The 25,438-nt window shown below is 41.8% G+C and overlaps 1 protein-coding gene across 1 annotated transcript in view; it reads left to right on the forward strand.

The window, feature by feature from the left end:
- Positions 1-4,896: 4,896 nt before the first annotated feature.
- Positions 4,897-25,438, forward strand: part of skap1 (src kinase associated phosphoprotein 1) — a gene marked incomplete at both ends in the record, with an annotated part of 31,674 nt that continues 11,132 nt past the window's right edge. The window contains 9 exons of the mRNA XM_079235671.1: positions 4,897-4,936; positions 6,117-6,222; positions 6,794-6,822; positions 7,061-7,168; positions 21,319-21,399; positions 21,499-21,582; positions 21,667-21,791; positions 22,654-22,717; positions 24,409-24,597. Coding sequence (XP_079091797.1) covers positions 4,897-4,936; positions 6,117-6,222; positions 6,794-6,822; positions 7,061-7,168; positions 21,319-21,399; positions 21,499-21,582; positions 21,667-21,791; positions 22,654-22,717; positions 24,409-24,597 — 826 coding nt within the window. The remainder of the gene's footprint in view (positions 4,937-6,116; positions 6,223-6,793; positions 6,823-7,060; positions 7,169-21,318; positions 21,400-21,498; positions 21,583-21,666; positions 21,792-22,653; positions 22,718-24,408; positions 24,598-25,438) is intronic.

Below are 25,438 nucleotides of genomic sequence, written 5' to 3' on the forward strand. Positions count from 1 at the left end.
TGGGTGGGTTGGGAATACAATGATACTGAGGAAATCCGAAAAGTAAACTACCTCTTTTTATCTCCTCGAGCAACACAAACATTTGCAACGGACCCTTAAGAACCAGGCCAAACACCTTTTTTTTTCTGTATCAAGGGTTTGAATCTGCTGTGACATGTTTATATTAGAGCAACATTCAAGCACCGACTTGAGATATTTGCTGTTGGATAAGGTGACACCTATTCTGACGGAGTGATTCATTCCGGGGTTTGAAAAACAAATGGGAATAGTATAACCTGCGGTGTAAATCTTTACACAATTTTGAATCTTTTGACAGAATCTCGGATGCAAATTCCTAATTTTAGACAAAAACGTGGCCCTCAATCACATCACTTCCTTTTTGGAAATAAAGACAAAGACAGACAAGAGCCTGAAAGACCGGCATGGGTGCTTCACTGTTCCCTGTCCCTCTGGACTCCCAAAGAGTTTCTGCCTATCTTGAGAATGCAATGTGGTGTGTGTGTGTGTGTGTGTGTGTGTGTGTGTGTGTGTGTGTGTGTGTGTTTGTGTGTGTGTGTGTGTGTGTGTGTAGGACAGGACACACACACACACACACCCTTCATGCCCTGAGGATCCTCCTGACTCTCTGTCCTGGCTCTATATCAGATCAGAGAGACCCGGTGTCCCTCCCCACACCGCAATGCAAATGAAAAGGAATGCGCTGATAAAAGGCCAGATCCTAAAGATGAGAGGGCAGAATAAGGACAGAGGCAGCGAATGCTAAAGGCGGGGAGGGGTAAAGAGCCTCTCGGGGAGATGAGAGGCGGCGGAGGAGTCGGTGTTGGTAGTATAGCGGGAGATCATAGCCTCGCTCCCCCTCAGCTGCGTTTGATACAGGGCTTTTGTCGCTCTTTCAGCGGTGCATTGTTGGGTGGTGTAATCCCTGTCGGATTACAAAGGGCTTCCCTTTTCATATGGGGCCGACCCAGCAGGCAGGTGGCTGCGGCTCTGTGGAGCTGTCAGGGGGAGGGAACCCTCTTTTCCAGGGGAGGGGACCCCAGTTCCTCTTACCTTCACAGGGGCTTTTTTTTTGCTGGGGAGGCCAGTCAGGCGCAGGTCAACGTGGGGACAATTCCGACATGGGACTCAACTCGCCCTGACCCTGTGGCTTCCTGTAGGGAGGTGACAGCGGAGGAGAACCACCATGAAATATCTAGCATTCAACACGAAATACTGGAAAAATAAATACTGGAAATTATTTTAAAAAATACAGGAAACTGCAGTTACTCCAGCAGATTTGATTTGCTATGTGGGAAAATATAGTTTTGTTTAAGAGTAGAAATGCAACACAGGGTACATTCAGATTTTAAGATGATTAGAAATCAGTTTGGCCTGCAGGTAGTAGTGTTTTATTCAGTCATAACATGCAATACTATGAGTAAAGCCTATTCAATCGAATATACAATATGATTGAAAAGGTATAGGCAGAAGCATAATGCTTATATGTTCCTATCCTAAATTATTATCAATTAAGTAACCCTCAAGATAATTAGATATAATAGAAAAAAGAAAAGAACAATATATATTTAATTCACACTTGTAACCCTCAAAAAGAGTTTAATAAAAAAGCGAGTTACACATTCTTACATTTATTTTCGCAGATACAACATGTGTTTAAAGCCGAATGTGCAAATAATCCAAATGCACACAGCCTTTTATTTCATTACAATTCAGATGTTGCAATCAGACCAATTTCTGTGAAAGATACTGAGGCCTGTGAGTCTGTGAAATAGCTATTCATGTTGTGCATGTGTGTGTGTGGTGTTGCTCAGGATATGAAATAATTATCTTACAAGCTTGAATACACATTAGTTCAACCTAGCCTTGACTGGTATCCGGTGTATTCTGTCGATGTGAGCAGTGTCTGATTGAGCTTCGGTTCCTTGATGGCTTTCCTTGTAGTGTTTCAGTAACACAGGATCAATAAGGCGATAGTCAGACCCACCACGGTTTCTATTAGTGTTACAACTCCCACCAATACCTCCTCTACACTAATGTCAACCGTGTATATATAAAAGCCCAGTCCAGTACATCCCATTGCTGTTCACCCTCTACTGGTAATATAACCCATTCATCCATGCCCTGTCAGATATAGTGAGGGACCAATTTAGTGATGCTGCCTTCATGTCTTGTCTGAAATACCCCAATTAGTTTTCAAGCTTAAATCAAAAGACCCATTACAGTGGTGATTGTTCTAATTTAAAAACAGAGAAACTGAGAATTTCTGATACCCAATTTGACAACATGTGCTATTTATTTATCTGGTTTGGTAATTGAGCCTTAGTTGTTATATCCTTTAATCTGGTTCATTTTTGATACAACATCACTCTAATCCCAGTGGAGATATATTTTCTTATCTTTGATGCAGCTGTTTGGTTGGATTTCTATTACAGGTTATCGATTATGTTATAATTTTCAGCGAAACATCATTTGAACCTGATCGCAACACACAGTAAGATGTGGAAGTCATAGAAAAACGTAGTGAATTTAACATAAAATAGAAACCTGAGAATAGAAACATGTGTGATTTACAATTTTACAACTTCATTAGCCGATAGGGACAATATAAGTACCTGAACGCAGCAGAAAGGTCGAGGAGAAACACAATTGTTTCCTGTAAAAATCCACTTAAAAATATCGATAAAAATGATCATATAATGTTTTCAGTTGATTTAATTGTGTTAAACTAAACTTTAATTTTCTAATTAAATATCGTATTAATTATTAAAGTTGGCTTTGCCTTTCCTAGAGTCGGTAAAAGGACGCGAACGCCGGTGAAACCTTGATTTTCATGTTCTCATCATTTTAAACGAACGCACCACAGCCTTTTCAGCGTCGTAGGAAAACGTCATCAATTTACCATAAAATGCTGTGCTTTACGATTTTACTACGTCATTAGCCGAATGGGACGTTATGAGTACTTGAATGCAGCAGAAAGGAGAAACGTATTTACCAGTGAAGCCACTTTTTAAAAACACACACAAACTCATTTCAACCTTTTTGTAACGTCAGGTGGTAAGTATGAACTCACTTTACCGTTAAACTAGCTAGCTTAACGGCTTCCAACCGTTAGCGGTTAACTAAACCTACAATTGGTCAGCTGTTAGCGACAAATCAACCGTTACACGTTGTTTTAATGGCAGCCCGGGTCAGCTTAGCACTCAACTAGACTACAGGAAACATACACAGTGAGTACCAAATAAGAATAATATCTATAAGATAACATTTCTGGGCCAACCGTCATTGCTGATTAGCAGGTCCACTCGGATGAAGTCCAATAACCGGGGCCATGCGGAGATGAAGAACAAAGATGGCGGACATTCATCAAACAAACAGATGAACGTACTTTAATTTATATATTACAAACAGCTGTTTTATAATGACTTGAAATATCTATAGCAGTTAACCAATATGAGGGAGATGATAATAGATTGTAACACAATTGTTTCCACAACTTTCAGACGACTCAGTAGAATAAACATGTTGTAATTGTGGCTGTATGAGTAACGGTGTAATACTGCCTGTATATAATTAATTCAAAACACAGATAGACTGCCATTTGTTTCGCCACAAAAACTGGGACATTCTGTATAAACCTCTCGCCACTCTCTTTTTTTTAGGCTGAAAAGAGAAGAAAAACACACAGGAGAACCAGACAAAAAGCTCTGGGGTAAGGACCTTGAACATGGACTGGACTTGGGTGCACAATGGGAGCGTACTGGAGCCATAAAGGCCAATATGACCCCTTTGCTTATTGTAAAAGTAATGCTGAATGATTATCCCAGTATCTGGGATGCAGGCTTCTCAGTGGCTTCTGTGCTGCTGGGTGCAGTTTTTGATTGCAGATAGTGATATTTCGATATAACACCTTTGAAGATCTAAATAGGTTGTTTTTCAATTGGAAGAAACACCTAAGGGGTGTCCAATTTTGCTGACAAGTATTTTTTTTCTTCAATATAATGTGGTACTTTATTGATCCCTGTGGGGAAATTATATGTTTTGTCTTCCCACTTCTCTGCAGGGAGGTCAGGCTGCAGAGGATCAGCAGCAGAGCGGCGCATCTGGAGCTGGTTGGCAGGGATTCACTGCCTTGCTCAAGGACTCCAGACGCTCGCCAACCGGGGCATGTGATCCCAGATCATAAAGAGTTAAAGGTATGACTGAGGGGAATTTATTTGCATAAATTGAAGCACTTCTAAATGTAACTAGACATAGTCAAATGTTGACACTGGGATATATTAGTTGGCTAGTTATACAAACCAAAATCCTTTGCTTTCTTTTATCTATTAATTCATTTGATTATGGGACAGATCGTCTCGTCTTTACAAAGGAAAGCATAAAAAGAGAGATACATGTTCTCTCAGCAGCAGACAAAGTTGTCATGATATTTTTTTAAGTATTTCAAGTAGCTCATTTCTTGATTCACCACAAACACCTGCTTGTACATAATATGTGTATTCACACCTAAAGGTGGCCCACTCAGCCTCTTCTTATCGACAGCATTATTGTAGGTCAGGCAGAGGGGCTTTTTCTGTGTCAGTCAAACCTTGTCATCAGCCCTCGACTGAGAAACGAGAGTGCAAAAGGAAGTTGTCATCTGTGCACCTGCTCCACCCCATTTTGTGCAAATCTAGATGCATGCACGGAAGTCAGGTTTCAGAACAAGAGCACACAGGTGGTTGGATGCAAGGCTGTGACCGGCTCTTCTTCTGGCACGGAGCTGTAACAAACAGTGTGACAGAGTCCGGGTGCACATAGGCTGCCTTGTGGAATACAAACCAAAGAGTGAAGGGGCCGAAAAAAGGGGGAAAAGTCGGCAAACCCAAGTGTCTGGAGTTGGACAGGTGAAAGCTAGGGATGGGAACAATACCACTTGACATTAGGCGGCTTTTGGATGGTAATGTCTTTATTTTTTTACGCTTAATAATCCTTTACAGTTTTATCCTTCAATCCTGTGATTAGATAATATTGTAACCGTAAGCAAGCAAGCTTTTTTACAACAAAATAACATTTAAAATATACAAATGATTTGATTCCAGTGGTTGAGTTGAGAACACACAGACAGCTAAGCAAGCTAAACCTAAATACCTTCTTTTTATTCTTTATTTTGAAAATCCTCGCATTCGCTGTTTCTTCTAGTTGCACAAACAAAAACAAAAACGAGAACATAAAAAACATATTTCTCCACACAAAACTGTACAGTATTTGACTACATTTGCATGTACTGCTGCCAGCAAACGGGGCCTTTGGGAGAACATTTGCGTAACATTTCCATTTGTGTAACAAGGGAGAACATAAAGAAATGGAATCAGATACGTGATGTCGGCCAACCCGTTTTACAAACTAGGGTCTTGCCTTACTGGATAACATTACGATGACTTACTGTACATTACTATGATCAAGTTTACAGTTTAATACCGCAGTGAAAGAAAATAATAATCATGGCTTCATCCGTTCTACAGACATTTGAAAGTGTAATGTCTTACCTCTCTTTGTCTTTGGGTTTCATTCACACAAAGAGCAGACTATGTTTTCAGGCCCCGAAGAAGCAATTTACAGGTCAAACTATTAAAGGCCTAAATATTTTAGTCACATTGTAGAAACAACCACAAACCACCCGGGTTTTATAAGTTTCAGTTTGAATGATATGTTTAGTACAGGCAGTGGACACCAAAACAAGAAGCCATACTCTTCGTAATAAGTGGCGGATTTAACGTTAAAGGATCAAATATACGTTGCGATGATAATGCAAGGTTGTCGTGTTGGAATGCTTAATATTGTACAGGTGCTCATGTTGTGTCCATCTGCTGTATTGAGAGAGAGAGAGAGAGAGAGAGAGAGAGAGAGAGAGACCTTTTAGACTTTTATTTAGAATTTTAGACTCCAAGGTCTTGATGTTTAGTGACCTGAGGATACATTGAAGTGTGATCTGCAAATCCTAATTATGGGATTTTATCTTAGTACATAATTTGAGCAAACAACGAGGTTCCTGTCCCTCGCAAACATTATAAACTTGATCATATAAAGCAAACACGGCAAGAATGCCACACTTAACAGCGTTTTCTGTTCTCCTTTAGACTGTGAGCTGTTTGTATCAGAGGTTCTTCAAGACGAGGTGCTGGGTGAAATCGCCCAAGAGACACGGAAGGTGTTACTGAACAACTTCAGGTTCATCCATGTCAGGTAGGATTCTACCTCCGGAAGCAGCATCACATCAGGGTTTAGGAAAGCTTTACTAGTCAAGTGTTGAAATGTAATTTCATGGCAACCATTATCTAACTTTTGCTGTTAATACCACACAATAACCCTAATTGTTGCTGTAATTGCTTTAAACACAGTTTGCAAAATTACATTTGAAGGAACTCATTTAGTCTAATGGTGTCACCTTCAAGACTTCCTGTTTATTGTTGTTAAAAGTGTTTAAAGATCTCATAGAATAATCTGTTTTGATCAGGATAATTAAATCGTAATGCGATATCATTTACAAGCATGATGAACAGTCCATGACCCCCCAACAAAATGGAAACTATTGCATGAAAAGTGTGATAGTTTACTCCGGAAACAGCTTCCAGCTCTGCACGATAAGAGACGCATGCTCTTGTACAGAAAACTTGTGGTTTTGTGGTCTTCCGTGCAAGAAACGACGGCTGAAGCAACGCTGTAGCTGAGCTGTCTGACAGATGAAAGCACAGAACGCTTTGCAATTCAGTGCAAAAGATTTTTATATATGCTTATTCTGATTTTTATTTTACAGAAACCCTCAAGAATTCCCCTTACCCCCATGTAAGTTAAATTACCCAGAATCCCATATCACATACAGCTCACATAGTGGTTTCAGCTGTGAGTCTATGTATATATATATATATATATATATATATATATATATATACTCTGATAGCACAATGATTTATTTGTTATCATCTTTTCTGTGTTTCTCTGTCATACACACACACACGCGCACACACACACACACACACACACACACACACACACACACACACACACACACACACACACTCAGCAGACTTTAGGGACGAAGACGGTTCTGATGACAACCGCAGTTCCAGTCTGGGTCGCTCGGCCCCATCGGACGACGCCTCAGACTACCAGGATGATGGAGCCTCTGAGTGTGAGTTAACAATAGTCCTGATTCTGATTCCCTGTGTATGTGTGTGTGTGTGTGTGTGTGTGTGTGTGTGTGTGTGAGAGATCTTAGGCTATTTGCGCAGTGCAGAGATCTGAGCTAAAAAAGGCCTAACTCTAAATGTCTCTGTGCTTGCAAAGCAGCACTGATGGCTTTTTCTTCACAACATCAAATGACACACACACATGACAGCACACATGAACCTAGATTACACAACACCTAGATTTCATACAATCTATTTAAACTAAGGACAGTGGAGGGAAATGTAGTCTATATTATCTGTGTGAACATGTCAAAAAGGCTGCGAGGAATGCTGCACCAACAAAGGAAAAGGTAAAGGAGGAGGAGTGGGTGTCACAGGAGACGATGCGGTATTCCTCTGAGAAAACGAAACAATTGCCGTTTTAACAAGCTCCCCTCGCCGTCCTCGCTGGCACACCTACACCTCGCCACAGGAAGCACAGTCAAACCCTCCTGCTGTATATTGTTGCAGACCGCATATGTGACCCCCCACTCCCACCACCACCACCACCACCACCACCACACCCACACCTCCCTTTTCACTGGCCTCCTACCTCTCTGCCTGGCTCCGGTGACATCAGTGACTCCTCCTCCTGGAGCAGGCAGAGGCAGGTAAGCTGTCCTGATTCTGGAGGAAAAAGAGGTGTGGGTTCACAGAGGCCGGATCGGGGACCTAGAGCGCCCTCCAGTGGCGGATCCTCAGCTGCTGATCCGTCCCCTCGAGCTGTGTGTGTGGACTGTGGGAGGCCGGCCACACAGAGAGGAGGCTTTGTAGCCGCAGGCTAATGCCGTGATTGATTGACCCGAGCCCCTCTATTCTTTCACAACCGGGTTTGAAATACAACACTGTACCTGAGGGGCCATGTGTGTTCCATCCCTCTCTCCCTTTATCAATCTTTCTCTCTATCTTCCCTCCTTGGACTTGCCCTCCCCTCCCGTTCAGACTTTTTTGTATTTCTGACTATGTGCCGGCTAATAGCCCTTGACGTGACATGCCGCAGGTGGGCATTTATTGACCCGGCTGCCTCAGGTGCCCATCTATGCCCTGCGCTTTCTGTTTTTCTTTTCAGCTTTCTTTCCTGAGGTGGAGCTGGAATCATGTGGAATATCCCAATAAGAAAGAAAAAGATAGTTAATGCCAGCTGGATGTAGTAAAAAAAAGAAGAGAATCTCCTCTTTTGGAAATGTCTATTGAACTCTTCGGTCCTCCGCCCACAGAAGAGTAACTGCCGGCATTCTTTGCAACTTTTGGGAAAATAGAGTAAACAAATCACGGCAGATGGTGGGAAGACAGACCACGAGACAATAATAATTCATTTTTTTGAATTGTTCATTTTCAGAATAAACAAGGCGAGATTTCCTCGGGGAAACAAATACATTCAAACAATAAAACGCTTTAAAAAAATTCCCTTAAGGCATAACAATAACACGTCCAACCAAAAACTACGCCGTCTGTTACTTCGGAGGCGATAGTTGTTAAAGCTCGAACATCGCGTTGCGCCGTTGTTGGTGTTAAATGTGAGAAATAGCCAATTATGCAGCACTTCCAGAATCTTCTTTTTTTCTTTCATTTGCATTTTGCTTTTAAATATCGAACGTCCCTCGACGCTAAACAACAATAACAACAACAAAAAAAACATTTGATTGTCGGATCAATAATCATAACATTTGATTTCTGTAAGGCAAATTCACACCTCACAGCTTCTGTGTCTTTTTTTATTGCTGCGGCCATGTTGGCGTAGTGAATGGCCTGTGTCCTCATTAAAAAGGGCATGTGGAGTTCAGAGTTCATTCTCTGTTCACAGCCAGTTGAAAGAAATGACTCACACTTCTCTGCTGGGCGGGCGCTTTTCAATGGAAAGAGGGAGTGTTTGTGGAAAATAATGGCACAACCACTTAATGAAATCAGTCGCATTTTTTTCTCCAGACGAACAATCATCCATGGTGACGATTTGAATGTTCTTTTATTCCTTTAAATGCAAAAAATCTGCACCGAAAGGATGATAATAAAGATAAAAAGCATTTGGCTTGAAGAAAAGGTGGAAAATCAAGTTGTTTTTTCCCCTCTCAAGTTTAATTGTGTCATTTTATTTGAGGCTACTGTATACAAAAGGGACTTTGTGACTCTGAGAATGCATGATCTGTGGTAATCGACTGCCTGCCTTTCGCTGCTCTCTGTCCCTTAACCAGAGAGTGAGTGAGTGTGAAGTCGATGGCTTGCTTTTTTTTTTGCGCGCAGGAGGAGCCTGCGCCGTTTGATTAGATGCCGTGGCCTGTTGTCTTCGGCGGACTGGGTGACACCAGATTTGTAATGGCTGACGGGAACAGATGGAGCCTCCATTGTTAGCCCGGGTGTCTGCATGGTAATGTGAACTGAGTTTCACCCGCCGACCGTACCGGTGACCTGACCGCGCATGCAGCCTCGTCTGCCCCCTCTACCACCTTCTCTCGCTCTCTCTCTCTCTCTCTTTCTCGCGCTCTCTCTCGCGCTCTCTCTCGCTCTCTCTCTCTCTCTCTCTCTCTCTCTCTCTTACTGCCATTCCAATACATTTAGCATACATCAACAAATATGTTATAGCCCTCCGGCGTGTATTCTCCTTTCACACACACCCACACACACACACACACACACACACACACAAACACGCTACATAAATACGTCCTACATGTCTGTGGGTTGGAATCAAGTCAAGACTTCTGGATGCGAAAACAACACACACAGACACACACAGACACGCACACACAGACACTCACACACAGACACACACACAGACACGCACACACAGACACGTACACACACACGCACACACACATGCTACGTTTACGTTCTTTATGTCTGTGGGTTGGAACCAAGACTTCTGGATGTGAAAACAACACAGACAGACAGACAGACACACACACACACACACACCCAGTCCTGTCATGCTGTTTGCGGGTCAAGTTTACGAAGTTGAAACGGCCTGTTTGTTTTCCTTTGATTGGCGGAGCACCGCTGGGCGCTCGGGGATGTTTGCTTGGAAGCTGCAGCGATGACGGAGCGCCGCACCAGAGTGCTTTGTTTCAGGAGGCGTGCAGAAGAAGATGACGCTCTTTGATGCGTCTCCCTCGTCTTCTTCGTGGTCGTAATGATTCTATTATGGTGCACTCACCATACAGGCTGTGTTCTGCTCAGGTGTGGATGTAGAATTTATTCACAAAACCTGTGCGTGTTGTGTTCTGCCTTACTCATGTCACGTGACTTCATCTGTTTGTGTCACTGTATAATCTGGCATATGTTATCTCATACTTTAGATTGATAAGAAATGTCTTGGAGATCATTTCATTTGACGTATGAGCAGGTGGGGCTGCAAGTAATGATTATTTTAATTGTTTTTTTTTTGATTAATCAATTCACCATTTAGTCATTAAAATGTCTGAATATAGTGAGAAATGTCACAATTACCTAAATGTGAAATGGGATTTCTTCCCATTGCTTGTGTCTTGACACAAACATTTGCCGTTTTCTGACAAAGAAAAGCATTTTCTTCCTTTTTGAGAACTAGGGAACATTTGTTATCTTCACCAGAGAAATTACCTAAATGTTTAATCAATGATCAGAATAGTCACTGATTAATTCCTGGTCATTAATCAGTTAATAGTAGCAGCACTAAAGGCAGGTGCGTTCTGTTGTACTAGCCTATTTAAAGAATGCAGGAATGTGACTCCTGTCAGTGATTACTTTGCCGACCCAATTTCCTAAACCAATTACTTGCAATAGAATGCAGTAGGATAACCAATTTGAATTTATGCCTCTCTGTTGCATATTTCTCATTTGAATACGAGGAGCCAATGCACAGTAACAACATTATTACGCAGTGCCGGTAAATAGAATATTAAATCTACATTTTTGTCATTTTGGCTGCAGCTTTAAAAAGCTGTATTAAAGTGAAGTGCTTTCGAGGGTGCATGCCCGGGTCTCTTGGCTGGTGAGACGGACAGAAAACAACCCCGTTGCCAGCTGACGGATGGGCGCTCCATTAGAGGGTTAATCAGCAGTGTTTAAAGTGCCAACTGGGCCCTCGTCTGTGTTTCGAAGGCAAATTAAGTCACGGAGAAAGAGCGTGTTTTCCGGGTGTAAAGAAATCACATCAAAGGCACAAAAATGTTGAAACACGGCTGATTTAACTTTAGCATTTATCACATTTTATTCCCGTTCAATCGCACGCAGCACCAGGACAGTATTTTAGGTGACCTCTTCGCAGGTTTGTCGACGCCGCGGTCACGCTGTCTGCCCGCGTGCTGAACTCTTGACCTCTGACCTCTTTTTTGCAACCAACCTGTGACCTGTCTGCACTGCGGTCCAGAGTTGTGTTTGAGTTAGGGCCTTCAGTCGGGGAAGTTTTTCTGGAGTTTCTCTGATGGCCATCCACTGTATCTATCCGTCAGATGGAGATGGATTTCTCACGGCATTCATCGGCGTATGGACTTCTTGACATTTGGATAGCGGCGGCTCGTTTAGGACGCAAGGAATATGCTAATGTCCTCCAGTCTTCCTCATTCTTCCTCACTCCCTTTTTCCTTTCCTCTTTCTCTCTCTCTCTGTGTTGAAGCCTGTGTGCTTTTCTAGATACACACACACACACACACACACACACACGCACATTACGAGGCAGGAGCAGGCTCTGTGCATCGCTGCGACTGCTCGCCACCAGGGTTCAAAAGTTCACACTATTCCCTGAGGGCTACTGTGCTGCTGCAGATGCTGATAGTCTTTTCTTTCTCTCTTTCCCTGCTGCCTTTCTCTCCCTCTCTCCCTCGCTGTTTACACTATTAATCTTGTACACTCTCTCTCGCACACTCACTCACGCCGCCTGGCAAGAAGAGAGCGGCTTGAAGGGGGGATTTGGACGTATTTAACCGAAGGGCATCCATCACTCTCCTCTCCGGCTTCACCCCCACCACCGAAAGCCACACCGTGTCGTTTTTTTTTTTTTTTTTTGCATCCTCTGGTTTTTTTTTTTTTTTAAGCCCCTCTGATGCAGCTCTCCCCTCATTTGCTTTGTTTTATTGTTGCATTGCATATAATTACATCCCTCGGTTGCCTCTGGTGTAGCGCCGTTGTTGAAACCCAGGGAAAACAGGCGAAGTGAAATGTGCAGCAGTCCATCTGTAAAGAGGCACACAGAATGCAAAGTGGGGAAGCTGGGGCAGGGTGACTCCTAATCTCCCCCAGAGCTGTCAATGTCACAGACAAATAGCAAAACTATCAGATGCGGCGGGTTCACCCAGAGGTTAGCGTTCCCAGGTACCTCCTGCGTTCACTCCCTCTCTTTCTCCCCTTGCCTTGCAAATGAGAATTTGATTTTGCCCTCCACTGGAATCCATTCCTGGAAATGAATGAAGTTTCGATGCCAAGCCCAGGTGGCCCAGCTGATTTCTTAGGGAAATAAATGGAGATGGGAGAGATGTGTTGGCCCGTACACAGACAGTGACACGGCGGCTCCCAGTGCCTCTTGGATCCCTCTGTTTAATTGTTGCTGTAATGCAGCACTTTAAGGTCATTAACATGCCCTTGTGGAGTTATTTGAGGATGTTGAGGATGCATCCCTCTTTACGCCGGGATCTCCGCTCGGCTTGAAGTAGTCAGCATTGTGTGTGTGTGTGTGTGTGAGTGTGTGCCAAGTGGGACAGGGCTGCCGAGGGCTTGTATGCTGTTGAAAGAATCCGTATCTACAATATATATATATATATATATATATATATATATATATATATGTATATATAGATATATATATATAGATATATAGATATCTATATATCTATATATCTATATATATATATATGTGTATTTTGTATTGATTTCTAGTGGCTGCAAGTTAGCTTATCTCGAGGAAATGAAATCAAAGGCCAGTTGATTGGTAAAAACAGTGAGAGTACTGTTCATACTGTTCTGCAGTACTAAAACTGTAATGTGTTGTATATAAACAAAACAATTATGAGACAATTCCCTTCAAAATGTGATAACAGTTAAAGGGGCAACTTTTATTTTTTTAAATGCCAGGCTTAAGTAAACATGCTTGTATTATTGATTTTTATATTTAGTAGGTCAGGGTATTTAACTAAATGAAATATGTTCAGTAGTTGTAGTTTTTTTTGCAAAGAGATGTGCAAACATTATTTAAAAAACTTGAGTATTGTGATTGTTTTATTGTTTATGTTATGTTAAATCTTTCGATGAGTTTATTTGTATTTGGTCATAAAGTCCGTGTTAAATCACGTCTGCTGCAGTTACTGTCACGAGGGTGTTAACCATTTTCCTTTGAATGAAACACGCCAACAAAGACTTTATTTGACTTTTTTCAGGTTTATTTATGGTTTTTAAACCAATTGAAAAGGTTATAAATTTAAGTTTCTACGTTTTTTTAAAGAAAAGATATTGGAATATCTTTTTGTTTTTCCTCAATTATTATCTTGTGTGTAAATGTCAAGCAGTTATAACAATTAATATAATATGTGTGAATATGAAGTAAGTTAATACTGTTAATACTATATTTATTTAACTGCAGCTTTCTCAAAATCATCCATATTTCCTGTTAAATAATATGAAAACAAGCAAAAAACGAATTGAAACATTTTCTAAATTGTTCCAATAAGGCCGGTTGAAGTAATTAATCAGCCAATACTTATATTTGTTTATGAAAGACTGAATGAGAATCTGCTAAAATACAGTCAATATGGAAAGTATGAAAATAAATTGGAGCACAGAATTTAGATTTAATGTAAAATAAATCACCCCCATATCATTTATTAACAAGAACTGTTGTTTTTATTATGTTATTTATTTGAATCCTAATAGTAATAACAACATAACCTGGTCCTAAAATAAACAATAACATAAATTAAATTAAAAATAATATAATAAATATATATATATAATATATATATATATATATATATATATATATATATATATATATATATATATATATATATATATATATATATATATATATTCTTATTCTCAACAAAACCACTTCAGATTTAAACAAGACTCAAATCCGTTGAGCATTTTGCTTTCTTTTCCTGGACAGAATAATTTCTCCGAACCACCTGTTGCCCGTTGGACTCGCTGGTGATTTATGAAAGGTGTCAAAGAATGATAGCATCATATAATTGTTTATTGCCATAATATGTAACAGCAGTGACTATAAAATAAGACCAATTATATCAAAAAGGTAATAGGCGTGAGATATCGCTCAGAAAGCACAGTGCAATAACACGGTCCCCACCAACATACTAACTTACCATTATTGCTGAAATTATATCTAAAGCATTTTAGTGGAAATAACAGAAGCATTTTAAAGTTGCAATAACTATACATTCAGAGAGCGAGTGTGTCGATTTTCTCCGAGTGCTTTTCCCTCCAGGCTACGTCGTTGATTGTGTTGCATCCTGTTTTTATCACAGATACGCAGGCTCTCCTGTGGGCCCAAACTCCTCCATTGTTGGTATTTATATTCTTACTACTCTTCCTTTTTCTTTCTTTTTTGTGTGCGTCTCTGTCAGTGAAGCAGCTGAAAACCATCCCCAGCGATTAGAGGATCATTGTATCTGCAGTTAAGCATTTGAATAGTGGTAGTAAATCTAGAAAAGGGAAATTCAGGGTCGCTGTATACGCTGCTTATGGCTGCCCAGGGGGAAGCCGATGTCACATAGTAAATTTAGCCCCTTAGTGTCTTCGCTGTGGCCGGCCTTGTGTGTTTGAATGTGGGAATAAGAGCCAAACGGAGCCTGGAGTGACTTGACATCTAATCCTGCAAAAGAGGCACAGAAATGTATTTATTTAACTCTTTCTTCCAAATTGCATCGAGCGTAACGGACTGTGTCGGACGATAAAAGAGAGAAATCTCTGCACTGCATGAAAGTTGCAATACAACTGAATTTCTAGAATCCAAATCTGCGATATCAAATATATTACCTGATTTTTGGCTGCGTTTATTAAAGTTTTTATCCTTCGCTCAGTCGTAAAGCTTTTATCTGGAGTCAGAGATCTTGTTGTTTAACCTGATTGACATCCCTGATTCCCCCTACAGAAAAAAAATCCTTAATCACTCCTGCATAAATTCCCGGCCCCATTAAATGTTATTAGACGAGGATACAAGCTTCATGCGGCCTGATATAATGCACTGCATGTTGTCTTTGGTTCAAACACATGCATTAGGAGGTTCTAAACACGGTTTATGAATCGATGACCGAGGTCTTAATCAAATCACGGGGAGGAGAGCAGGGCAGGGACGACATTCTGCCCTTAACCTCAGTGCCTCTCAGTCTCTCTCCTCCCGTCTGCTCGGCCGCCTCGCTGGAGGGACGCGCCACAAAGGCCTCCTGCTCTAATGAGGAAAAATGTATCAATTTAGCTCTGGCCTGCGCGCAGATTGAGCGCCGGGTGGGTGAAGGTGCACTGAGTGAATCCTTTTTCCTAATCAAGGACAGTATCGGGAGAGGATTGCGGTCTCTCGCTCCGGCTGTAGAGTCAGCAGCATTCCTCCCCGCAGCCCCTCTGGGCCGGAGGGGGTTTCTCTCTGCCTTCTGTTTCACCTCATCAGCAGAGTTCATGTGGGGGTCAGGTCCTGCCCCCTGATGCTGCATTCAATGCAATACCTCAAGCAGTGCGAGGACTAAGCACCGGAGAGAGAGAACATACGATAACTCGCTGATTTTGATTTTACCTGCGCTGAGAGAGGGGGTCACCTCGTCGGCACGCCCCCGAAACTCTGAATTTGTATTGATCCTGTAGAGTGTTTCCTCATGGCTTAGTTCTGTGTTGTTTTTTTTGCTGGCAGTATTTTGTGTTTTTCTCCACAAGAGACAGCAGACATTAAATAACATTAGTGTGATTTAAATTAGCCAGATTTAGCCAGAAGTATCATGTCCATCCTGAGACCTTGGGCAGGATGATGTAATGCATTAAAATAAACAAATAAACAGTCATGACTAAAAAGAAAGTGTAGATCTGAAACAATTTGTCAATGTATTACCTAGTGGATAAAGAAAATGAGTATTTTTTCAAAGCAAATATACCAAAAAACACACTTATCTGCTTGTTTGTTATTATTTATTCTAATATAATTATATAAAAAGTGAATATCGTTGCGTTTTGAACTGGTCGTCGGACAAAACAAACAAAGCTGTTTGAATATGCCAACATGGTGTTAAGGACCGACTGACATTTTTTCACTATTAAACAACATGTTATAGGCCACTGTTAGTTGCAACTCCAAAGCAAACATAAAGCCATCAAAGCACATGTCGTGAAATATAACATAAACGATAAGTAGGTCAATAAAAGCTGTTATAGAACAGACGTATACAGCACCCATGACATATAACTGATGAGACTAAACATTACTAATGTACAGTATAACCTTACAAGCACAAAAAAACACATAAATATAGACTTCATGTGAAGACTAAAGGACACATGACGCATTCATAAGAAAATAAAATATAAATGCTCCAGACATGCAGACTTCAAATATACTGGAGAGGAGAGACATTGATGGACAGAGCAAGATAGAGATATAAATCCTATTTCCATGTCCTTCCCACCATCATAAATACGGAAAGACATCTTCCACATGTGTCGTATGTTATATTATATTATCAGCATACATCAGCATGATCTTTATGTAATTAATATTTATATACAACATTTTCAAAGCATGAAAAAGCACCGCAGAACAGCAAAAGAAGAGCGTAAGAAAAAGCTTTTATTCCAAGCTTTTTTAATTCCAATAAAGCTCTTTATTTTCGCCCTCACCCCACTGTCTCTCTGCGTGTGACTGGCTGCTCTAAATGTTTCTAGATGAGGATGCGATCGTGGCTCAAACCCTCTGGAGGTGCATGTTCCCCTGCCTCTGCCGTCGCTCCTCCCTGGTAAAGACACTAAAGCCATCGCTCACTTTCCATCTTCTGCAGCTCCCATCAACATCTTCAGTACATTTCTGTGTTTTCACAACATCTTTGTTGCATTATGACCGCCGTTAGATCTAATGTAACATATTAGTCCTCCCACCCGACCATTTCCCTTCACTTTGATTCAGTCTCTATCCAGCCTTTGATTGACTTTCAGCCTAAGTAAAGTGGATTTTAATGAGAGAATACATTAACTCCCTCTGGTCATGCTCACATAAATCAGCCTTTTCTTGCGGGATCAACTGCTGAGCTCATAACACCATGCTGAGAGAGTGTGAATAACCAAATGAGAGATTGAGGCTGTGGCAAACCGCTGGCAGATGCATTGTTGTGTATCCCCTCCCTCCTCTTCGAGTTTAACACAAGTTCAGGGAGGCAACAGAACGAGAGCACTTATCAGCACCCAGGTCAGCTCGCTTATGTAAATCCTCCTTTTGTCAGGATCAATTAAACAAAAATCTCCGGTCAATTTCTATTGATTATTTCCTTTCATTTGGAAATGGGGCGACTCGCATCTTTTTTCTCGCTGATGACCACCGAGAGCAGTTAGATTCAGTTAGCGCCGCCCGCAGCAACTCCTCACCTTGATTTACAAAAGCACGGGACGCTCCTCTTAACGCCGCATCTATCTGCTTCTCTTTGTTGGTAATTGCACTCAGCTAAATAGGTTACGCTGAAATATCAATAAATTGCCATCAAATTAATGTCAATACCAAAGCTGTGGATGGTGCTAATTAAAAACGCAAAAGGGATGAAAATGAAGTCGTGGCATTGCCCTGAATAATTGATAACGCAATTTATGATTTTTTATGAAAGAGTGCCGTCTGTCTGCGGTTTTTGATGAGGCCTTAATTAGATGCATTAATGTGTCTCTCCGTGCCTGTAGTCAAACTCAAAACTCAAACACCATGATGGTTGTTGGGGTGTTTTTAACGCCCTTAATCACACGTTTTCAAATAACATTACCTCCTTGAATTTCCACTTAAAGCTGCACGGGTCCCAAAGAGGTGTTAGAGTGTAATTTTCATTAAAGGAGGAATGGTTAACTCTGGACCAATCAGGAGCCTGCTCTGGTTCGGGGTGTGATCGGGGACTTTCAGCTCGTGCTGCGATCTTGTGGAAGAATCCAGAACTATTGTGTCCCGGGTTTTTCTTCTTCACGAAAGTCGTAATCGCGTTCGAGATCCGTACGAACGCAGGACAGCAAAGCGAGGTCAGGTCAAGCGGCGGTAAAAGTGTTAAAACTCGCATGAATGTGTAATGTTTGTTGACTCAAGCAGATCAGAGCGAGCCCCGTGTTGACTTTGCACCTCCTCGTCTATTAGCCGGACTCGACCTTTTGAGATAAATGAAGAGCGAGGGAAGCAGACGGATGAGGGGATTAGAAGCGGGCCGCAACAGGGAAGCAGGCCCGGGAGGAAAAAAATGGACGGACTGCCGGCGGATAGATGAGGTGGGGGAGCGTAATGACCGCTGTTTGTTATGATGTACTGAATCAGGTTCTCTTTGACAAAACAGTCCTCAGCACCTCCGTATTTATAGTGTCACCGGTCAGTCCATCCACAAAGGCAGGCCGATGATATGTGAGCGTGTTAGTGCCGCAAGGTGTCTGGGGCTCTGCTCTGGAACGACCCGCTCATCCGTCAGGCCCGCGGGCTGAAGTGGTGCGGGGTTATGGGATCACAGGCTGGATTGTTGTGAACTTAAATCTCTGGAATGTTAGCCAACCACACACACATACACACACCCCCAAAACAATCTGCTTTATTTTGCTCTTCTGGATCCAAGTTATTCAGACAAAACTCCCCCGAGAAGAGACTCAAAACACGAACTTCAACTGCGTTTTCACGTTGCTGATTCTCATGAATGAGAAAGAGGTTCCTGTTTGTCTAACGCTCTTTGTTTAAACCAGAGGACCCAGATGTGGGATGACATGTTTGGTTTTTCCCAGCAGTTAAACGGGTCCTTTCTGAGAGGGATGGACTCGGGGCATTCCCCTTGTCATCAGCGGCCTGAATGGGGTGTCACACTGGCTAGTGTAAATGGTCTTTAAATTGTTCCCGTGTTTCAGACTAAAAAAGGCGGTTCCTGCTCTCCCTTTGCTTTTGTCATCCCCTGCGAGGCTAATGCCTGGTGAGTAATGCATTCAGGGGAAGCTGAGCTTTGCTTTTGACACATGGAAAAGCCGGGTACCCCCCGTTGAAACGCGGGGCGGAAGATGGCCCTCGAGGCCGACTTGGGGTCAGTTTGACGGGATCCCCTCTAATGGCTAAAGGCTAGAAAAGTGGTCAAACAAACTGACGTCTTGAAAGAACTTTGAAACTAACTTAAACACGGAGCAGCTGGTTAAAAGCTCTTCGCTCGAGGCATCCTGGTGGTCGAGTGTTTGAGTTGAATCCCGTGTGACGACTGTACAACGTTATCAGTCGCTCACATTCTAATGCGTGTGAGACCAAAGACTGTATATAAGAAGTGAAGACGTCAAGATGTCACCCGTTGGTTTGTGGACTGACGCTTTGAAGCCTCGAGATCGCCATCTTTGCTTTTTGCAACAGAAGTGAACAGGAAGTGACCATATTTGGACTGCGGATGAGTGACATCACGGTAGACCTCTCTGATAGACCTGTCAATCACAAGGTTGTTCACGCCCGGACTCTAAATGGATCATAATTTACTAAATAAACATCACGCTGTATTGAAGAAGACTTGAAACTAGAGATTGAGACATAAACTCATGTTTACAATGTTTACTGAGGGAATAAATCAAGAGAGAAGTAGAGTCATTTATATAGACTTCTATACAACCAGAGGAGTCGCCCCCCCCTGGTGGTCAGGAGAGAGAATGTAGCTTTAACACATGAAGCATATACTTCTATACAACCAGAGGAGTCACCCCCTGATGGTCAGTAGAGAGAATGCAGCTTTAACACATGAAGCATAGACTTCTGTACAACCAGAGGAGTCACCCCCTGATGGTCAGTAGAGAGAATGCAGCTTTAACACATGAAGCATAGACTTCTATACAACCAGAGGAGTCACAGCCTGGTGGTCAGGAGAGAGAATGCAGATTTAACACATGAAGCATAGACTTATATACAACCAGAGGAGTCGCCTCCTGGTGGACAGTAGAAATAATGCAAGGTGAAGACGCTTCAGCTTCACTTATCTGTGTGAAACACATAATATGTGCAATTTTGGGCGAATTTATTGTATTAACATCATATATATTATTGCCAACAAGAATCTATGTGATCATGTGAATATTACAAAAAGATATTTAGTGTGTACTTCCTCTTTCAAACTTCTTCTCTAAATACTTTGCGAACTGCATTGTCAACTGCACTAATTAACCAAAGCCTCTTAAGTCGTGCCCTATCATGTTTAAAATTTGACTGCAAATTGAAGAGAGATTTCCACAAGAAGGTTGCTCCCATTAAAAGTGCAATGTGAGCAGATGAATGGACTGCAGGGCTCAGCAGCACTGTAAATGTATTGATCTCGGCTTCCCAAAGCCGAGCGGGGATGTATTTAATCCACAGGGCTGGAGACTTTATATGCACGGTGTGTGTTTGTGTGTGGTAATGAGGAGCCTTTTAAGTGCAGCTTATTAGGAGTTAGTGCTGAAACGATCAGGCGGCGAATTGATTGGTTGATTGACAGAAACTATTTCAATTATTTTAACCGATTAAGCAAGAAATATGGCAAACTTTATCTGGTTCTAGCTTCTCAAATGTGAGGATTTGCTGCTTATGAAATAAGATAAGATATTTCTTTATTAGTCCCGCAGTGGGAACATTTACAGGATTACAGCAGCAAAGGGGGTAAAGTGCAAGAGACACAGTAAGAAATCAAAAAACAAGTAATATAAATAATATAGAGTAAAAAGACAGTCATAAAAACTGTAAAAAATCCACAATAACTGAATAATTTTGTGGTTGAAGTGTTTTTGTGGTCTACTGGGAGCTCAGCTGGTTGTGCAGCCTGACAGCAGCAGGAAGGAAGGAAGGACTACCTCTCCTTCACTTATCTCTTTTTCTTATATCCTAAATGTAATTTCTTTGAGTTTTGGACTGTTGGACGGACAAAACAATCCATCTGAAGAAGTCTTTTTTTTACGATTTTCCATTTTTTATAGACAAATGAACTGCTTCTGTTCACAGGCTTTGGTGACATCCCACCTGTGGCAGCACAGGACCTCGGCAACATCTTGAAGCAAGGCTACCTGGAGAAGAAACGAAGAGGTACAGCAGCACAAGGAGACCTGCCCTGGGTCTAGTGGTTGGTTAATTTGGAAAAAATATGTTTGAACGATTGTTCACGCGTGTCATTTTGTTCTACAGATCACAGCTTCTTCGGCTCGGAGTGGCAAAAGAGATGGTGTGTTCTGAACAATTGCATTTTCTACTACTTTGGGAGTGAAAAAGGTTTGTTTGAAATGCCAACAAACAGAAACACTGCAGGTCCATGAATTAAATCAGATAACGTCCTACCACTTGTCCTCCCTACAGATAAGCAGCAGAAGGGTTCCTTTTATATCATCGATTACAACGTTCAGCTGGTGACCAACCTGAGAAAAGACTGCAAAAAAAACTGCTGCTTTGAGGTCTTCTGCCCCGGACGGCGATCTTTCCAGGTTTTTATGACCACAATAAGCCGGGACAGGTGACCAACTGGAAGTCTGTGTTCGGGAATGCAAGTGAAGGAATATGACGTGTGATGGGTATTATTTTTGGCAGTGGTCTTTGTGTCAATTAGTACATTCCTCACTACGTGATCATGACGGCGGCTGGCGTGAACACGGTTTTGCATTCGGTGGCTCACATTTCTCTTAAGTTTGTGTCTTAAATCTTAGAATATTATTAATTACTTTTATATTTCCCTATAATGGCGTCATACTTAATCAATTAATCGATCAACACATCAATTAACCTATTTTGACAGTCTGTTTGATTATTTTGCTTGTCATTTGTTTAAGCAACAGTGCCAACAAGTTCAGACCTTTAAAATGTGAATATTGTTATGTGTTATTGCTTTTGTACGTTTTTTATGATAGTAAACTAAATATTTTTGGACGAAATATATTTTTGCTCGTCAGCTTGAGCTGTAGGAAATTTTTGCTTTGTCTCTAAAATGTCATAAAACAAACAAGTAATTGATTAATATATAATTAATAAAATAATCACCAGATTAAACAATAATTTAAATAATTATATAAATATTGTTATCTAACAATCAAACAATTGCATTGGCTTCAGAGATCCAGTATCAGTCTGAATTCATCTATATGGCACATTAGTCATACTGTCTGATTATAATACAGTTAATGTCTTAATTGAATATTTTAGATCTGATAATTTTATAGCGACATCAAGAGGGAACTAGGAGGAGAGTTGGTGAACTGAAGTGACGATAAAGAATCCGGGCTTTTATCTCCATATAAATGCACGTTTGGATGTGATGATAATTGCATGCTTATTGCCACTGTTATCCATTAGTTCACTGCCAGCAGTCCTCAAGAGGCCAGAGAATGGGTGGACCAAATCAATTTTATACTTAAAGGTAAGCCAGCATCTCTTTGTAATTTCCTCCAGTACTTATTGCGCACGCATTTTTCCAGAAGAGCTTTGTCTGCTGAAGTTTTATGTTTCTTTTCTGTCCTTATTTGAATCAAGAGTTTAAGGTCAGAGAATGTCATGTGACAAATTCATATTGGCTTGTATAAAGACAATACAAATGACTTGAGATGACTTTTTAAAAGCCACATAGGTTAATTGAAAAATACAGTTAAAGCAGTTTAAACCGTCCGACCTTGTTTTCTTTCCACATTTGCCACTAAAGTTTGCTCGTGTGTTTTTTTCGCGGGGCAGAAAGGTCAGAAATGAAAGGGAGCCCTTTATCATCTCTGACTCAGATAAAAAAACACCCGATCCATCACACGCCGTGCGGCCGAGTCCTGAATCTCCTCGTTCAACATGTCACGTGTACCATCATGTAGCTCTAGTTCTGCTCCACCCTCCCCCTCCAGCCGCTCCTCCCCTAACCCTCCTCCCGAATTCCAACTTACAGGAAATTGATTGGTAGATGTTCTGGTTATCCTCCAGCGACATTGATTTCTGCTCTGCCGCTGCTGGACGGCAGAGGACCTGATACCCTGCTTTGCAGCGGCCGGTCGCCTGCAATGAGACGGCTCCTCCATCTGAGCGAGCCGTCCTGCCTCGTCTCCTCTAAAACGGGCTCGGGCCGGGCCACTGATTTGCGGGAAGTAACAGACACTCTGCAGTTTGTCTTACTTCCTTTCCAGACGAGCTTTTACTACAAACAGTCCTGATCCCCAACATGTAAATGATTATTATTTAGCCTCTTCACCTCCTGATTTTAACCCGAGAATCAAAGGCTTTCAACTTGCAATTCATTTTGTGGTCACTCCTCCAAGAACTCTATGGGAATATTATTTTTGGCATTTTGCCTTTATTTAATAGTAGAGATGCAGATAGCGAATGCGAGGAGAGACGGGCATGACCGTCTCTTGCAAGAGATGCAATTAATCACCAGGACCATTTGCAACCCAATATTCTGATTTTAAGGATAAAAAAAGAGGAGGAAAAGATGGTTTAAAGGTGTAATATATGACCTTTCCGCATTAAAATGTTTAAAAGCGACCAGATCTTTGTTTTTATAATGTGTTGAGTTGTTTACTTATGTCGTTGCAAGTGTTTCCACCAATTTTCAAACACAGAGAAATCTGTAATTCTAATCAAGGTAACGATCCGTTTCTTTTGGCCTCCTGTCAGCTGTCATATCCTCTTCATATCTATCCGGGTTCAAGCCACATCATTTAGATACACCTTTTAGATCTTTCTCCATCAGACTTCTTGATCTTGAGTTATCAGCGGTATTTGTCAAGCAAAAATGACAAACAGTTTCTTGTTCTGACTTCTCAAATGTAATAATTTGCTGATTTTGAATTGTACGTGAACTATTTTTAGTCTGAGAACATCACCTTGGCATTGGAAAATAATAAGTGGCAGTTTTCACTATTTTAGACTTTCATTCATTGCTTCATAAAAAAAAAAAAAGATAAACACATGAATAAATAATGAAAATAATCTATAATCTATAATAATTTATAATTCAAGACTCCCTGCTCGTCGTTGCTGCCGTCACGACCCTTTCAGCGTTTCTCTTATTACCCTTTGATGCGTGTCTCTCAACGCTAACACCGTCACGTTGGCTCTCCTTTCCCCCCATAGATCTCAACTCCACCTTCATCCCTTGCGACGATGATGAGGAGGAGGAAGAGGAGACCTACGATGACATTGAGGGGTTGACCGGCCTGGCCTCGTCGCGGCCCGGCGCTGCCCTGGCCTTTCAGAGCGGCAAACTGGGAGAGACGGGGGAGGTCGACGAAGAGGACGAGGATATCTACGAGGTGCTGCCAGGTATGAGGACGTGGTTACCTCTTATGCACACACACACCTACACACTTACACACACAGATAAATAGACAGGTCGGCTGCACACACAAACACAAAACTCTCATGATACTCAGTCAGACAAATAAACACACACCCGAGCCCTGAGGGATTCCTGCAACAAGAAATATTTGTGATGATCTCCCCGGGCTGCTGAATCTGTGTTGCCAGGTACCTCCCCGCCGCCGCAGCACCCAGACTGATCGCTCATTTTAAATCAAGCAACACTAATAAGCTTGTCAGCAGCGAGGTGGCGGCTGCAGAGGCACACCGGGCAGGAAGGGAAGCCTCTCCTCTCGCCGACTGGAAACCAGCTTCCTCTGGTCCGCTTCCTCATCTCGCTGAGAGCCATCTGTTGAGAAACAGTTATGTTGTTGAAATCAGCAAGAGCCGGTCGCTCCGAATTCTCCGTCATGGAACGTCCAATTAGCTAATGTTGCCAGGCAACAAATAGCCCACAATTCAATCCGCTAAGCAGAGTTTGGGCTAAAATTGCCTAGCAACAGCAATTTAGTTGAAAGGAAGCAACAACAAACAAAAAAAAGGCATCTCACAGGGCTTAAAATACTTCTGGAGCTTTTAATGTCACATCTTAAATAGAAATTAGAGTTTGATTGAGAATGTTGCGAGTCAGTGTGTGTGAGACTATATCGAGGGGAGAGGGCGTGTGTGTGTGTGTGTGTATGTGGGGGCAGCCCCATGTGTCAGGGTGGCTACCAGATCCATAGAAGGACAAAAGGGGTGATCTGATCTTCTCAGGGCCGTCGTCCATCACTGTTTCTATTAAATAAGATACATCAAGATTCTG

The sequence above is a fragment of the Taurulus bubalis genome (assembly GCF_910589615.1).
Source record: "Taurulus bubalis genome assembly, chromosome: 2".
Taxonomy (NCBI): Eukaryota; Metazoa; Chordata; class Actinopteri; order Perciformes; family Cottidae; genus Taurulus; species Taurulus bubalis.